This window comes from Accipiter gentilis, chromosome 13 (genome assembly GCF_929443795.1).
Source record: "Accipiter gentilis chromosome 13, bAccGen1.1, whole genome shotgun sequence".
Lineage (NCBI taxonomy): Eukaryota > Metazoa > Chordata > Aves > Accipitriformes > Accipitridae > Astur > Astur gentilis.
In genome coordinates, this window is record NC_064892.1 from 34,718,003 (window position 1) to 34,734,918 (window position 16,916).

At 44.0% G+C, this 16,916-nt stretch overlaps 1 protein-coding gene across 1 annotated transcript in view; it reads left to right on the top strand.

The window, feature by feature from the left end:
- LHFPL6 (LHFPL tetraspan subfamily member 6) overlaps positions 1–16,916 on the top strand; it is a 145,069-nt gene that overhangs the window by 115,065 nt on the left and 13,088 nt on the right. Inside the window, exon 3 of the mRNA XM_049815981.1 lies at positions 14,609–14,707. Coding sequence (XP_049671938.1) covers positions 14,609–14,707 — 99 coding nt within the window. The remainder of the gene's footprint in view (positions 1–14,608; positions 14,708–16,916) is intronic.

Here is a 16,916-nt window from a genome sequence, read left to right on the forward strand (position 1 = left end):
GTCTTGGGCTATTTGCTGAATGCATAATTCTGTCAAACAGCTTTGGCTTGGGAACACTTGCAGGTGGTTTTATTTGCATCACAGGAAACATAGGTTGCCGATTTCATATCTTAAGTGTAAGTTGAGGGGATTCAAGTAAGGATCAGCAGCACAAGTGGCCAGTGAGGACCTGGATGTGTCACAGGAGTCAGTGCGTTCTGAATGAAGAATGCAAGTAATGGTTAATATACAAAGAGAGTTGAAAATGAGGAACTTTTCCTCTTCCTCCTTGAAGACTTTATAAATAGTCTAAGTGCCATTGTTAGTTGCTTCTGCAGCCATCTAACATTCATCTCATAGCTTGTTCATGTTCTGTTTGTTTCCATTTTTTTCTTACATTCTCTCTTAGTCCTTGTAGGAGGTCCAGCCAATGCTACTACTGCTCCTTAGCACTCACTACTCCTAGGTCCGAATAAGAATGCATTCTTGTATCTAGCAATTGCATGCTCCAGTCACCAAGTATTAATCTATTAAGCCAATGATCTTGTAAATTGGAGCAGATATATTAAATGCTGGGGATGGCATCAAGGCGCTGATAGGCTTTTATCAAGGACAGTCTTTATAGCAAAGATGTACTTGAAGAGTCTTCTGCTGCTCATAAAGCATAATTTCTGAAAAGTTTTTAGGAAGAGAGAACAGCTATGAGGTCCAAGATTCACACAGTTCATTTTAGGGTTTTGCATTGCCATCACTTTCAAGGTCTTAATTTAACTTGATTTAACTCTCCTTTTGGTTTCTCTCAGTTGGAAACAATGAGTTTGGTTCATTATTCAGCTGCTCTGATAGTATTCTGGCATTGCTTTTTGTTTTTTGAAGGAAACATTCCAACAGATTGTCAAAGCCAGCAGCTGCAGAAATCCTCTGGATAGAGAAGGCTGTATGGAATGGCCAATTCTAGCAGGAAAAACTGAATAAATTGGGACTGCTTAATCCATTGGAGAGAAAGGTGCTGCAAAGGAGAAGAAAATAAACTCTCAGAGCCCTAGTAGGGGTTTAGCTAAATCCATGGATTAAGGAGTGAACTTAAACTACCACAAGGAAGACACAGGTTAGACAACATGAAAAGCTTCTGTTGCAGACACAGAGCCACAAGAACAGATTTTCTTAGAAGGTGGTGGGATCTCCATTGTGAGAAGCTTTTTAAGAACAGATTAAACAAATATTTCTCTTGGAAGGTGCAAGTAGAGTTTATCCTGACTTTGAGGCCGAAGGATGGACTAGATGACTTCTTGATATCCCTTCCAACCCAAGTTTCCAAGATTTTTTTTGTGTTTTAAGTGTGTTCTCTGGATAAAAGTATTTACTAAATGATACAGGAGATGGGAAGCAAAAAACTCTCAACATAAAGAGCTGGACAGTGCTGAGGCATTACTCCATTGCCTAGGGGTCACTCACAGGTGGGTCAGGAGAAGAGGATTTCAGAATAAGATCAAAGGTGGGCTCATGAGCTCATCATGGGAGAAGCATACCCTTCTACTCAGTTCTTCCCTCTCACACACTGGTCTTTATTACCAGAAAGAGTTAAGTATGTTTGAGATGTTGGTAAGGTTGTCCATATGGATTCTCTCTGGAGAGGATACGCGGCAGAGCCAAATTTTTCTGAGCTGCAGATGTGCAATGTATTTGTAACAAACTGCAGCTCCTATCCAAAATTATGATTTATCACATTTTTGTGGCAAACTGAAAAATGGGACCTATTTGAGGGAAATTGACTTGATAAAGTATTTTTTTCCTCTGCAAATTAGGTCAGTTATTGAGTTTGAATGCCTTCAGATAGAAAGCACAGAAAATTACATATTTTTCATTTGTTTTTAAAAATAAAAAATATCCTTTTCTTGGGTGTGTCATTTAGAGCATGTAAAAATCATGCAAAACAAAACACAGGCAGTCTGACAGTATGGAAACAGTATTTTGAGTGTTCACACAGTTCTCATTGGAGCTGGGCTGAACCTTATTATCTCTCTTACTGAAAACAAAGCAGCTGAGAGTGGGGTAATAGTGGGGTTTAGTTTAACTGAGGAAGCCATACGAACAATCGATCTCACATGGAGTCTATTATTGCTTAGATGTTATTCCATTTCTTTTGATTTTACACCGTAATTCAGCACAAAGGCAAACCGCACTGAGTATACCTTTGTTTGTGCATAGATTAATTCATCTGTTTAGCTGCATGCTCTGCAAGTAGCCTTGTGGATGAGGAGGGTATTTAAAAAGTAAACAGTAAATTAAACTGACCTCTCCTTCACCAGTTCCCATGTATTTCACAACACTTAACTGTCTATGACTTATCCGTCAGAGAGCTCTATGCTGTATGGAGAGAGATGCATTTGATGGCTGCAGGCCCGTTTATCAACTAAGCTGGTGTGTACATTTTTGCAGAGTAGAGGGAGGCTTAAACCTGTGAAGCACCATTGAGGATAGTATAATGGGGAAAGTGATTCTCAGCTGTGTTTGGTGACTGCCACTGGCTTTTACAGCATTATAGCAGTTTATCTTACTATATTTCCTACCTAGAGAAATGGTTTCCAAACTCATTTGATTTGAGGGGTCTTACAGACTCCCCAATAGATATGTGGACCCATTCAATCTTTTTTCCAGGTTTAGACTGCCTATAACAACCTTAGTCTTCCCAGTTTGTATTGAAAAGGTATGGCAATGCCTGTCCATTTATCCATTTTTCTGCTTAGGCATCTTCACTGACACAGGATATATTTCTTTCGTTCCCTCCTCATGGTCCTTCATGAGATCAGCTTGCGTACTGGGAAATCCTTCAAGCATGGAGCTTCTGCAGAGGCTCTGGCTAGTTTTGTCTGGTCTCCAGTTGCTATTAAAATAAATATTAATGAAAAAAAAACCCCTTATCTCCTATGGCTACATAAGAGAATTATATATTTTGGGAAGTTAGTTATTGAACTACCTTTTATTAATTACAGTAGGCAGCCTTGTGTTTCTAATGGAGTGATTTCTATTTAAATACACTATGTCATATGCCATATGCTGCTCTAGACTCTTTGAACTGTCAAGCATTTGATTCTGAGCCACAAAACGATGGGGTGAGCACACAGATGGGTTGTCACATAAAGAAGTCTGATGGCATGTGATAACGCTTAGGCTTCCCCCCCTCCATAAAGCTTATAATGTACAAGTAGTGATTATGGCTTGCCAAACAAAAAATGAGCTGAGAGTGAAACTCCAGAGTGTTTTCTGGAGTTCTTCAAGCATTTCAGTTCCACTCTGCAGATTCACTCTGCCTTTAACTGGGCCATGTCACAGCCTTTTCAGAAGAAGTGGTGTCAATCATTTTTTTGTGCAACAAAATGGGAGGAATGACACAGAGACTTAACAACGCTGTCCTGTGTGGTCTAGCTGTGTGGTAGCAATTGAGGCAGATCAAGGCCATTTTGAAGCAGCAACTTGTTTCCATAGAAATAATTTCCTTTTAAGGTAGAGCATACAGGTTTACACTCAGGAGCAAGAAATTTTTTCCTTTAATCTCTTCTTCCCTGACATTCAGGTCATTTCCCATAAAGGAAGGCAGAATTCATGACAGGAATTGAGATATTTGCATCTTAAGGGCAGAATGAGGGCAGAAGGATAGAAGATAAAGGATAAACTAAAGTGTAGGTAGCTTTGGGACGGATTCAATTATGGATTCAGACACTTCTTAAAGGTGTTTACAATACAGGTATTTTCCCTTGAGGTAGGTTTCTAAGCTGACATTAAGATCAATAGATATCTAGGGTGAAACTCCTTAGCCTAAGTCTAGATGCTTTGCACCATACCCTAGGGTGTGCAAGACCTCTGTGTGGGCTGGCAGGTATGACAGAGGGCTTAAGGGAAACTTGCACTGCTTTGGAGAGGCAGCTGGAGGCCAAGCAAGGTACTGAACATCGCTTAAACTGACAGAAGGTGATGTATTTGGGTGGCTAAATCCCACTTTGACTCAATACTGCCAGTGGAGCACAATTCTGTCATTGACCTACAAGTGCCTAGTGCCATTCAGGATGCCCTTGGCTATCCCACCTCCAGCTGCTACAGTCCAGGAGTGTCTGGCTTTCCCTGTTGGCTCTGTGTCATATCTGCCAGTCCCATGTGAATGTCTTTGCTGTCTTAGGTGAACTTAGATGTGTCCTAGTCATAGACCTACGTTTATGTATTCTTTAGGATGAAAAAATATCTTCTAGACTACATTGATTATACTGACAAGAGCGTCAATTCAATTGCTGCTGCAGAGGCATCTCCATAGGTTTGATATGATCTGTGCTATCTGAGGCACCTAGAAAGGAAGACCCATGCTGTTCTGGAGCAGGAGCTGGTCTCCAGGTGGGCTACCTAGCTGAAATGCAAGTAGTCCTATGTGCATGCACGTGACTTGAGCCCCAGCTGCCTTAAGCTGAGGTGTCTGAATGATGGAAAAATGGATTCCTAAACTCTTTCATGCTGGAAGCGATGTCAAGAGGTCATGTCATCCAACCTGCTGCTTAAAGCAGGACCAACCTTGAGTCATGACTACGATAATTACTTTCATGCCTCCAAGTATCCCCTTTGACAAACAAAAGCAGCCAAGTCTGGGTTTATCCAGATTGCTTACTGCTGCGCCTTGTGTCTAAACACTGGAGAATTCACAATCTTGATACTCCCCCCACTTACCACATCCATGGGCAAATTACCAGTACATATTGCAGAAAGCCCAAAGGAGAAAACCTGGTGATGCTGGAATCTCTCATATCCAATTGTCTGTACCCAGCACTCATGGTTGGGAGAAATAGCCAGGGTGAAAGCCGTCTTTTTTTTTTTTGCCTTTTTTCTTTCCTGTTTTGAATCTTGGTCTCTCATCCCCTGGGATCTGTGGAGTTTCTGTCTGAAGGATGTTCTACTTGATACCAAGTACTTGTATCGTCATTGGCCGAGAGAATGGAAATGTAAGAGGAACTGTGTGCTTTGGTGGTAAGGGAATCGGCCTAGAGTCTCTGCTTCAGTGAATAGTTCTTTAATCAATTGGTACGTCCTCCAGATACCCTCCACCTTGACTCTGTGGCCAGCCTTAGCCTCACTTAACTATAACGCAGGCAGGTACCTGTTTCCTTGGATCTCTCCAAATCTCCCTGCATGTGAATGGTGCTGTATAATAAATGGTAATAAAGGAGTTTTCTATGAAATATCCAGCTACACACCGTAATTCAACTATTTCTCAAAGATCATATTACTCCTCCTACTGCATACATAAAATAGGATTAAACTCTTAATATGTAGCTCTAACCTGCACAGACTGTGGACCCTGCTTACTGCTGCTTTGTAAAACCTAGTTACAAACCTAGTTACAACAAGTACTTCCAGGGTGATTTTCAGGGGTTGGAACTGGTGGGAGCTGCAGCCCCCTGAAGCGCCCCGCACTAGCACCTATTTTGGAGGGCTTTAAAATTGGTGCTGGATCTTTCCTTTCCACGGCAGCAGCTGCCACAGCCCGGTCACTTGTCATTTTCCCAAATGGTTGTTATTAATTCAATTCCATTTAGTAGCAACCCTGTGTTTGATTTCTCTGCTCTTGCTACTTCACTGTTTCTTTTGGGTTTCTGCCAGCCCCCAGCCCCATTTTCTGAAGCCTTTGGTATTGCTTTAAAAACGCCCAGGGCCAAATAGAGCAGACGAAGCCATTAGCTTTTGGGTAGCCATGTAGCATCTCTGGGTGGGGAGATTTCCCCCTCTGTGCCTGAAGCACCTCTGTCATAATGAGCACACCACCTTTGATCAAATGAAAATCAAAGCAAAATGATGCTTCATCTCTCAGAAGACTCCCATCTGTACCCTCCACTGCCCTGTGCCTGCAGTCAGGGAGAAAGTGAGGGCTGTGACTCTCCCATGACACAGCACTTGCTGTGCTGGATGCTGGCAGGCATTTGGAATGCCTTTTTTAGGCTTCGTCTACCGCCGGCCCTGCTTTCTGAGAGCTCTGGGCAGTGGTAGCAGGCAGGTGGCAACTCTTCGCTGTGGCCATTTTCTGAGATTCAGAGCTGAGCAGCTGCCAGGCAGTGAGTGCTCATGGTGTGGAGTAACCCAAATAACAGAAAAAGTCTCATTTGAGGGATGGGGCTTGACAGTCAGAGGAAGGGGAGCTAAGCAAAGCCAAATACATTTAATTAAAACCTGGAGTTCAGAACCAGAAGGGAAAGGGTGGTGGGGTTTTGCCCTTGGCTGAGAACCCATGAGTACTATTTCCATCACATACTAGATGAAGCAGTGTTACTGGAGGCAGGATGCACAAAGTTGAAGGTTGTAGCATTTTATTCTCTCTGGTTTTTGTTGTTGTTCTTATGTTTCATTTTGCTTTGCATCTGGAGTCCCCCTAATATCCTGCTGTAGCAAAGTCAGTGGCAGAAACACCTTGACCTTGAGTGAAGCCCTGAACTGACTTGCTGTCTCCCATGCTGTGACCCTTAGGAGGAGGAGTGGGAGGAGATTTGGCACAACATAAATGTAATTTCTATCTGTGTGTCCCTGGGAACCCCTGCCTGGACACTCAGACAAGGGAGTCCATTATTACGTTCATTCAGATTGCAGGCAATTGTACCCTCTCTCAAACGATGCACTTTCAGTTCAGGCTCAATAAGGAACCAGTCAAATGCCCCATGTTCAGTGGCTACTAACTCAACAGAGAACTTTTGCCCAAGTGTTGAGCTCATGTTTAAGCCTAATAAAAGCCCAAGTCAGGTGCATGCCTGGATTTCCTGAGGGACAGGTACTAACAACAATAGAAGGGACTGGTGTGATAGTGTTTCTCTAACAGAAGAACAACAGAGAAACCAAAGAACAGAGCGGTGATGTCAAAAGAAGCAGTAGGAGTGTGACCTCAAAGAACACATGCTTCTGGATGAAGAGCTGGGAGCTGCCAGTATAAAGACATCGTCCCTCGTGAACTGAATGGAGGCTGGACGCCTGTGGGCATGGGAGCCAGGCTGCCTGCAGCCAGCACGGCCCTGCTCTCCCTGTTTCCATCTTTGCTCCATTGGGTCCTGCTGCTTTTCCCGGGCTCTGGAGTTTATTTGAACCTGCTCTGATCCACTTCTATCACTCTGCAGTTGCTGCTTGGTTGCAGCTCCTGGAGAGTTTCTTGAGCAGGGACTTAAGAAGCTGTGTCTGCTGAAGTATTTCACATCATAGTTTTTAACCAGTTCTTCTTTAACCTCATTGTTTGTTGTCTAATGTATGTCTGAAAGCAGCAGACAACTTCATGTGCCAGCTCAATTTTACTTTCACACTGCAGGCTCACTTTTATAGCATGTAAATGCTTTAAAACTATTACAGCGAGGAGAGTTTTTAAGTCAGAACTGGAGAGTCAAAGTCCATGCTGCATCTAAAAATTGGTTTTGTTTTGCTTGTAGAGATTACTGTACCTTCAAGTGACAGATGGGAATGTGAAAACTTTCTATCATCCTTGAAGATTCAGACGGGCTAATAGAGAAAAAATGTGAAAGGAAGAATCATCATTAAAATGGTCTTGAAAGGGATGACTTTCAAATTATTGTCTGTCAGCTTCTCCAGATGGCCTGAATATCTGACAGATGAGCAGTATTCATTAGAAATGCCTAGCAAAAAAAAAAAAAAGGGCAAGGTTTCTTTTTGGTCAGGTCTGAAAATGAAAGGGGGAAAAGTAGAAGATGGGGGGGAAAGAGAGGAGGAAGATATTTTGAAGAATATTTTTCTCACTAAAAAAGTGACTGTACAGAAGGTATCATTCGGTTCTGGTTTTATTTTCTCTGTGCAGTACATATATCAAGCCTGACACATTCCTTTTATTTTTCTAGGTGGAAAGACAAACTGGGTTTTCACAATGACACTGGGCTCCTTCCTACTGGAGAGGCTTCCCAGGCCCCCCCGCTACAGCGGTGCAGAACCCCTCTAACTGATGGCCAAGGAGGCCCTTTACAGTGCCCGGCCAGTCCCTTTCACTGCATTCATAGGGTATAACTGTGACTGGAGCTGAGGATATACAAAAATGGAATACGATTCCCAGTGCCCATGTAGAAAGCTCTTAAAAAGCCCATAATCAAGGAAAGCCACCATTGGTTTAGTTACCATTTAAAAATGCATTTTCTAGCAGCAAGGCTCTGAGGCTGAATCCAAAGCTAAGTGCCTCATTTACTGTCATCACTACCTCTCTTTACTGATCAAACTGATGGTTTCCCTCATCAGATTTATGTGAATCATGTGCTTAGGTTTACCCTATGTAAGGGAGAAGGAAGAACACTGAGGAAGGTTTGGCTTTATTCAACAGGCTTTTGAGGATGCAATGATCAAATGGGCTGACAACAAAACAAGAATGACCCATATAGCAATCAGGGGCATGCTGTGACCTCAACAAGTGAGAGGAATAGCTGAGCCTGTAAAGAGGACTTGCTAGCTATGAACTGTCAGGACAGTTACAGACAATTAATTTATGGTGTGATGTCTACATGGGTTGTTTAAGGCACATCAGATCTTTGGGTGGAGGCTGCCATTAAAGCCACAGCAGCAGTCTGAGGACTGCCTACCACAGGGACTTGCAAGCTTCCTTTTTTGTGCATTGACTTTTGCCAATCAGTCTTTGTCTTTCTGAGTGCAGTCATTTTGCCCATGGCAAAATCTGGTTAATGTCTCTTGCTTTATTAATACTTCTGTATTTATTGTTTCAGAATTGCCTATATCCAAGCTTTCTTGGAGATATTAATAGTGGTTAATATTTTACCTCTTGGAGTAAGCTGATTGCTGCATGCCACAAATCATTTCTTTATCACTTCAAAGATGAAACCTAGATCTGTGCCAAGCCACTAATGTAATTACTGTCCCTTCCCTGCTGCATCCACCATATGTAGAACCTGTTATATGCAATTATTTTCAATCACAAGCTCCACTCCAGACAGACAAGATCATCTTTCAAGTGCTAAGTGTTACCAAAATATGATTACACATTATACCCACAGCAAGAGTGACAGGGAAGGCAGTCTGGGATGGACAAGGATTACTTTGGGCAGTTTACTATTGAGGCATCCACCCTCTGACCCCATGGTTTGTAGTTTTGCAACTTGTAGGTCTGGCAGCTCCTCACTTAGCACATAGGCAGGTTTTAGCTCACTTTTTGAAGGTATCCAGCTCTCTGCACGGACTACGCAAAGAGCCTAGTGGCTAAATGGGACCCTGTTAAACATTGAAGCCAAGCACTTAATCCCAGCTTTGCATTGCCAAAGCTGGCTGCATTAAGGCAGCCCTGCAGCTCTCTTCCATGTGCCTCGCTAGCACACTGAGCCAGCCGCAGTACTTGCAATAGCAGTGTTTCACGATTCAGGGAAAGGAGCCTGCTTCATTCCTGAATTCAGAACTGCTGCAGAAGACCTGGTCTCTGACAGTGCCAACACCTCCACTGGTGCATGGCACATCATCCAAAACAGCAGCCAAGTGCCACCAGTGCCTCCACTGCCATCTGACCCCATCCCACTGACTGGCTTCCCCACACCTCGAAGCTGCAGCCCCCTTTGTGAAGGTGCTGTTTATGGACTTGCACATTTCCTTCCCCTTTCTATTTCTTCTAATGACTGTAGTGGATAATGAAAGATAACAGGTGATGGTAATTACAGCATGGTGGGTTTGTGGGTTTTTTCACTTCCCTAAGAAATTTTATAGGCGTCCTAAGCATTTTAAGCAGCTGTAAAGATGGGTCTGGTGTCCCGGGTAGCATAGCTGGCTAAATACAAGAACTATAGGGCAGGCCAGGATGTGACTCTGGAGCTAACCCAGTAACTGCTCTCCACTTAAGCTGCAAAATTAGCTTAAGGATTTCTGTTGGGTTTGCAGGCCTTGGATTTAACTTAGATCTTTAAATGGAGGTTGCAGCTGTTCAGCAGGATCTACATGTTTCTGTGATTAAAAAAATTGGCTGTGAGCGTGTATGGCTTAATAGCAGTAATAGTATGCAGCCTTTTTGCTTTTGCAGGGTCTGATCCACACATTCAGTTGCTTACAAACGGGTGGATTGATTAGAAGGGAAAGAATGGGCTGAGGGGCTTTTGTCCAAGTCCTATTAACACCATGGGCTTTGAGGGATACTCCACACTTTTAGTGCATAAAATAAGGGAGCTGAAACGCCAGTTCCCAGCTTTCCTGCCCATGCAGACCAAGGCAGTATCAGCCCTGTTGAAGTCATGCACAGTCCTGCTGAAAGCAGTGGGACATTACACACTCTCTTATACATGTATATATATACCTGTCGTGGTTTCAGCCCAGCGGGTAACAAAGCACCATACAGACACTCGCTCACTCCTCCCCCCCACCCCTCATCCGTGGTGGGATGGGGAGGAGAAAATACAAAGAAAAACTAGTGGGTTGAGACAAGGACAGGGAGGCATCACTCACCACTCATGGTCATGGGCAAAAGACAGGCTCAACTTGGGGAAGAAACAAAATCAATTTAAATTACTACAAATCAAATCAAAACAAGGATAATGAGAAGTAAAAGCAAACCTTAGAACACCTTTCCCCCAAGGAATGTAGCCCCATGCTCGTGGCAGCACCTTTGGTCTCTGGCAGGTTTTGTGTTAGCTAAATGAAGCATGTGAGCTCACCCGTGGCTTTATACCTTGTCCTTTGAATGTAAACGTGCTGCCACTCATGCTTTGGGGCCATGCAGCGGCACTGGTGTTAGGCGGCAGTTTCCCGTTTGATCTCATCATCACAGTAAGTACAGGCTGCAAGCAGAAAAGAAGCCACAGTGCTCGATGGCTGGTACTCCACAAATGAAACTCAGCACTGCTAAAGCCCAGCTGTGACTGGGGTAGGGAGGTTTTCTGACATAGCACACTAGTTTTCCCTTATTTGGTTTATTTATTTCTAGGAGGCACAGCTAATGGTGAGGCTAAGGGGTGGGTGCTCTGAGCTGGTTATTGGACAGTGTGGACTGGCTTTATGGGCAAGTATCCATATATGAGTGAGGCAGTTGCTCCTTTGGAGCAATTTAACATTACAGTGTATTGCATTGCTAATGAATTTTTGACTGAAGGTCAGAATTTATTCTCACTGAAACTGGGCTTTGGACTTACAGAAATGGACATACAGAAATGGGAAAGAGGGTGTGACAGGGTGATGAAGAGGTCTGCCTAAGGAAGGAAATAAGTTGCCAAGGCTTGTGGCCACTGTATTCCGGGTAGCATCAGAGGCAGAAAGAGTGAACAGGTACATGTGTTTGGAAGAGCATGAGCTGTGTTTGGAGGGTGGCAGTGGAAAGTGCTGTGAGCAATAGTCGTGGGAAAAAACCCCAACAACAACCTGTAACTGCAACAAAACCTAAAGAGAGCTGAAAACAAACAGTCCTCTGTGAATGCCATGGGCACTAGACACTCTTGCCACCTGAGGAGAGTAATTGGCAAGTGCTGAGTAAGAGCTTGTTCTGGGTTTGGAGGGGCAACATTGTTATGCTAATAGTCCTTTCACTTGCCTGCAGCGCTGCTGTTGTGCTCTCCTGGAAGAACTGGGCAGGAGGCTTTCCCAGGACCTATTTGTGAGGAAGGGCTGGCTGCTGGTCCAACGCAGGCGGCTGCAAGACTGCCTTCCCTCCCACCCACTGGACACATCTCCCTGCCCCTCACAATGGAGCCTTTGAGCATTTGCGAGGTCTCCCAGACAGTCTGTTCAAGGACACAAGTGGATTGAAACCAGCCTAGCCAGGGTGGTTCACTTTTGGCTAGAGCAGCTGTGGTCTGCCTCTGCCTGGGCTGGCACCAGGCAGGTCGTGGGCATCACAGCCAGTGTGACAAGGGGTCAGAACCATAGCAGGACTGGCCGGGGCTGCCATGGTCCACTGGTCTGTGAGGCTCTCTCTGGCATCTAGGTGCTCTTCCTCCCTTCCCCAGCCATTCTCATCATCAGTGGTGATGTTCCTCCTTGCCCCACTGGGTCCTGCCCATTCCTAGCACTTCAGCCATGCTGTCAGCACTTCACAATGCTGTTCTTGCTTTAACAATTTAAGTGAGAACCAGTCAGGTTTTTTCAGAGTCTTAAGATGTCTTTAACAAATGTAGATCCAGTTTTGGCCTAAGTTCTCTTGTCTGAGAAACATAATTTCTGAGAATTTAATTAGAAGTGACTATCATTTAAATGGATTTTACCAGCTGCCATTGGCTCTGCAGCCCTGAAGTTAAAAAACAGATGATACTGTGAAAGCCATTAGCAAGGACTTTAGAAGCAACTACCTCCAGGTCAGGCAAAGTTCTGACAATGCCTAGCATTTCATGCGTCCTTAATTGCTTTTCTTCCTTTACAGCTGTTGGGTGAACGCACCATCTGAGAGGGGTCTGCCTCAGGGATTTCTTTTCCATTATGTGATATAGATATGGAGAGAGGAGCAGGCAATGACTGCTCAACAGGGAAAGGAAGAAGTAGACTTGAGTAGCAAGAAATTTGAACTTAGTGGAGGAAGATCTAAGGAGCTAATATTGGGCCTAAATAGGGGCAGATGTGCTTGGAGGAGCAGCAAAGGAGTTGCTGAGCTACTTTGCTAACAGTTGAGATGCTAAAAGTATTAAACATCTTTTGGAGAAAGATGAGATACCACTTCTGGACTTTAGTGCCTTGTTCAGTTCTGTCTCCGAGCAAGTCAAGAAAATAATAAGGTGATTTCTGTATCTTGCAGGAGCATCAGAAATACGAGAAGCTGAGGTATCTTAAGGATGGAGACAGTAGAAATGCACAGCTAGCTCCAGGCCCTGAGTCAGAATCACTCTCAGGACTCCTGTTAGACTGGTGTGATGTCCACAGTGCCTCTGTCACTACACCCAGGGCTTTTCTGCACTAGGAGCACGTCAGCAAAAGTGCTTTGCCAGGGAGCACATTGTCCTTATTCTCATTGTCAAGAGAGGAAAAAGCAAGGTGGTGTGAGGTCAAGGGACTTGCACATAGTCAGCCAGTGACAGCTGTAGGGCTTGAAACCTTGTCCCAGTCCTGCGCTCTGCCTAACAGCTAAAAGGCACTACTGCAAATCCACACTGCAAACTTTTTGAGGACTTGCTTGCCTTTAGAGCCTGCAAAGTGTGAGGCGTGCCCAGCCCATTATCTACACAGTGATTCATTTCCAATCTTATAAATAAGATCTGACACAAAGGAGGTAGCATTTAAATGCTGTAGTATACATTGAAATGTTCTCTCTAGGCTCTCTGTGTAAGAAGCTTTGCCAGCTACACCCGCTTTTTGGCAGCTGCTGCAGTGACAGCTGAGAATGCAATATGATCAAAATGCCACTTCTAGCATCCTAGCAAGATCTTGTGAAGAGAAAGACTTAGCCAAAACACATCTGTTTGGGGCAGCATGAGGGCTGGAGAAAGCAAAGCATTTTGTGGATGTTAAGCCAAGCATGATAATAGGTAAATGGCTCAAGACCTCAGTTGTTTTAGCTGAAATTATTTGAGAAAACTTTGTGGAGTTGGTACCTGTGCTATGAACTGATTCAGGTGACATGAAACCATTCTTCCCTGCTGTTGTGGTTTAACCCCAGCCAGCAACTAAGTACCACACAGCTGCTCACTCACTACCCCCCACCCAGTGGGATGGGGGAGAGAATCAGGAAAAAAAAGTAAAACTCATGGGTTGAGATAAGAACAGTTTAATAGAACAAAAAAGAAGAAACTCATAATGATAACAATAATAAAATTACAATAGTAATAATAAAAGGATTGGAATATACAAGTGATATATGATGCAATTGCTCACCACTCGCTGACCAATGCCCCGTTAGTTCCCAAGCAGCAATTCCCCCCCCAGGCCAACTCCCCCCAGTTTATATACTAGACATGAAATCAAATGGTATGGAATATCCCTTTGGCTGCTTTGGGTCAGCTGTCCTGGCTGTGTCCCCTCCCAAGTTCTTGTGCCCCTCCAGCCTTCTTGCTGGCTGGGCATGAGAAGCTGAAAAATCCTTGACTTTACACTAAACATTACTTAGCAGCAACTGAAAACATCAGTGTGTTATCAATATTATTCTCATACCAAACTCAAAACATAGCACTGTACCGGCTACTAGAAAGACAATTAACTCTATCCTATCCGAAACCAGGACACCTGCCTTTTGAAAAGGTGAAAAACAAAGGAAAATGACAATGGATTAGCACAACTGTCACTTTTCCTTCTAGAACCTTGATAGACCCTGGTTGATTGTTGTTTTAATTAATCAGAAGCAATCAGCTTGTAAATGCTGTGATTAACACAGCTCCTATTTAATCCCACGTTGAGTTTTCCATACAGTACATGTAGCAGTTCTGCAGAGTGGAAGGGGAGTCTAAAAGCTCTCAGGTAGAAGCTCCAGAAGCTGAGGATGGCTTCTGCTGCTGAACCGCCAATGCTGCCTCCAGCCCACAGACCAGCTGCAAAACAATGTAGCAGAATGCAGCAGTAGAAGTCCAAATGATTTTCTACTGGTTTTAGGAGAAAAATAGATATTATTTTTTCCTCTGAGATTCCCAAATGGCAGTTTGACACTTTGATTCCCAAGTGGCAGCCTGTGTTTAAGCTAGTGGCAATTGCTTGTATAAACTCGTTTCCTTTCTCTCCATAGGTTTGTTGATTGGCTCTGGTTGTGCCCTCTATCCTCTTGGCTGGGACAGTGAAGAAGTCAGACAAACCTGTGGTAACCTTTCCAACCAGTTTGAATTGGGTGAGTCATTATCAGAGCATCTCAGCCACATTAGACTCTTCTATGTGTTGTCCATAAAAGCAAACGAGGACATGAGCACAGGCTTGGAGAAGCAACTCAGTTGCGTGTGGTAGGGTATTCATATTGCATCATTCTGATATGGTACTAATGCAGGGGATTTCAGATAGATTTGCTGGAAATATTTTCCAGAAGAACATTATAGAAGAAAATGAAGGAAAGTATGCATGTACGTATATATATTTATATTTAAGACATCAGATTTAATGGTCTTGCATTATGGTAGCTAACACTCCTGGAGATCTTGACAGGGTAGGCAGAGGCATCATGTCACAGCACAGGTCAGGGTGATTGACAATGAGTGAAATTAGCTGTCTTTGAAGTCTGGCATGTTTATGGCCTTCTAACCCAAGCCTAAAGAGTATGGTTTTGGTTACTCACATCCTTGGTAAGCTGGTAAATAACATTTGATCCCTATGTCAGCCTTCTCCCAAACAAGCCACTGGTCTTATTGTTGATTACTGCACTGACCACTGAATGACAGCCAGGGATGTGGCCAAGCTGGGCTCTAGAACACGAGGGCCCAGCAGCAACGTAAGGATTAAGCAACGTGGATGATCAGGATCTGATGTTTGAATGCACATCCAGGTCCTTGTTTAGCTAGAAGGATCGATGCAGCTGCTGATACCCTACTGTATAAGTGGTCTCTGATCCTGTGTCACTTGAGGACAAGGGGGATCTGCAATCCTCCTGAAGGAGCGGGAGAGACTGAGCACCCTGACCCTCCGCAGGCTTGAGAGCTCCGACTCCCAAGCACAGACACACACAGCTCCCCATTTCCAGCCTCTGCAAGTTAAACTTTATGGTTAGTGTTGGAAACCTTTTCCATAGCTGTGTGTACAGGGCTTGTGGTAGGCTGGTAGTAATCCCAGTGCAAATGACAGTGGACAAAAATGGTCTCCTAGGGTTAAACACAAACGTGCTGCATTATCTTTTAATTTTACACTGATACTTCTGTCAGGCTTCAGGAGTAAGGAGTTTTGTTTCCATCTCCAAGGCGTTTCCTGTGAAGATATGCAAATGAATTGAGGTTGAAAGATAAAAAAAATATTGCTTTGGGAGAGATGCTCCAGGTCACCCTCCCTCATACCATTCTTGTGGTGTTTCAGAGTTCATTTGACCTGGCATGGGACCGGAAATTCTCATTACCAATATCAGCACCCATCTCTACCACCCCACTGATGTTGTTATCAGCAGCCACTAATGGTGTTGCCCAAGGGATGAGTAACATGCTTTAGAAGCTTTACCTTGTTATTCTGAACTCTAATATCCTTCTCTGCTATTGATATTACATTTTTTTTCAGTAAAGTATAAACAGTTCCTGCAACTTTTTTATTCACCTATAACTGGAAGATATGCACATGAAGGAGAGCTAGCAATGAGTACAGAAATGTACAGTTAACTAGCAGAAAAAAATGTCTCAGAAGAAAAAACGTCCCTAAGATTCCCAGCTCCATGGAAAGGTGTCTCAAAGGTTGTAGCAGAAAGACTAGGCAAAACACTGCAGCAACTGTTGCAGGGAACAGTCGGGTTCATTGCTGCCCATGGTCAATCCTGTGCAGAAGCCTGAAGTAGTTCCTATCCAGCCCATTTAGCAGCACCACCACTTGCAAGGCCGGCTAGCCCCTTGCTGGTGCACGCTGATGCCTGCTCTTCCATGCCAAGCATGTGAGCAACTCTGCTCCTGTGATTCCTGCTTGTGTCTCCTGACAGCCTGCTTGTTCCCAGGCTTCAGTCATTGCTTTCCCCAGAGTGCAGAAAAGTTACCTTTCCAGGTTTTTTTCTCTGCAAACTCACAAGAAGGTGGGTGTCGTGCCAGTCTGAGCTCCTTGAAGACAGCACTTAGGCAGTTACAAACTGTGACCTTAAACACGATTGTGCCCACAGTCTGAGCAGAGTCTCTGAGACCACCTTCCCATCTCAGTCTTCACTCATGAGTCAGATATTTGCATAAATTGAATCACTCTGCCATTAGAGTCAGTGAAGAAACCCATGTGAAAAATTACAGCTGACAGCTTTCCTTCCAGGTACACATCAGGACCATGAGATGTATTACATTAACTGTGAAGGCATGTACTCTTACTGTATTTTCTGGACCCAGAGCATGCAGGACATGTGTTATGCATGCCTAAACTTGACAGGAGTGCTGGTC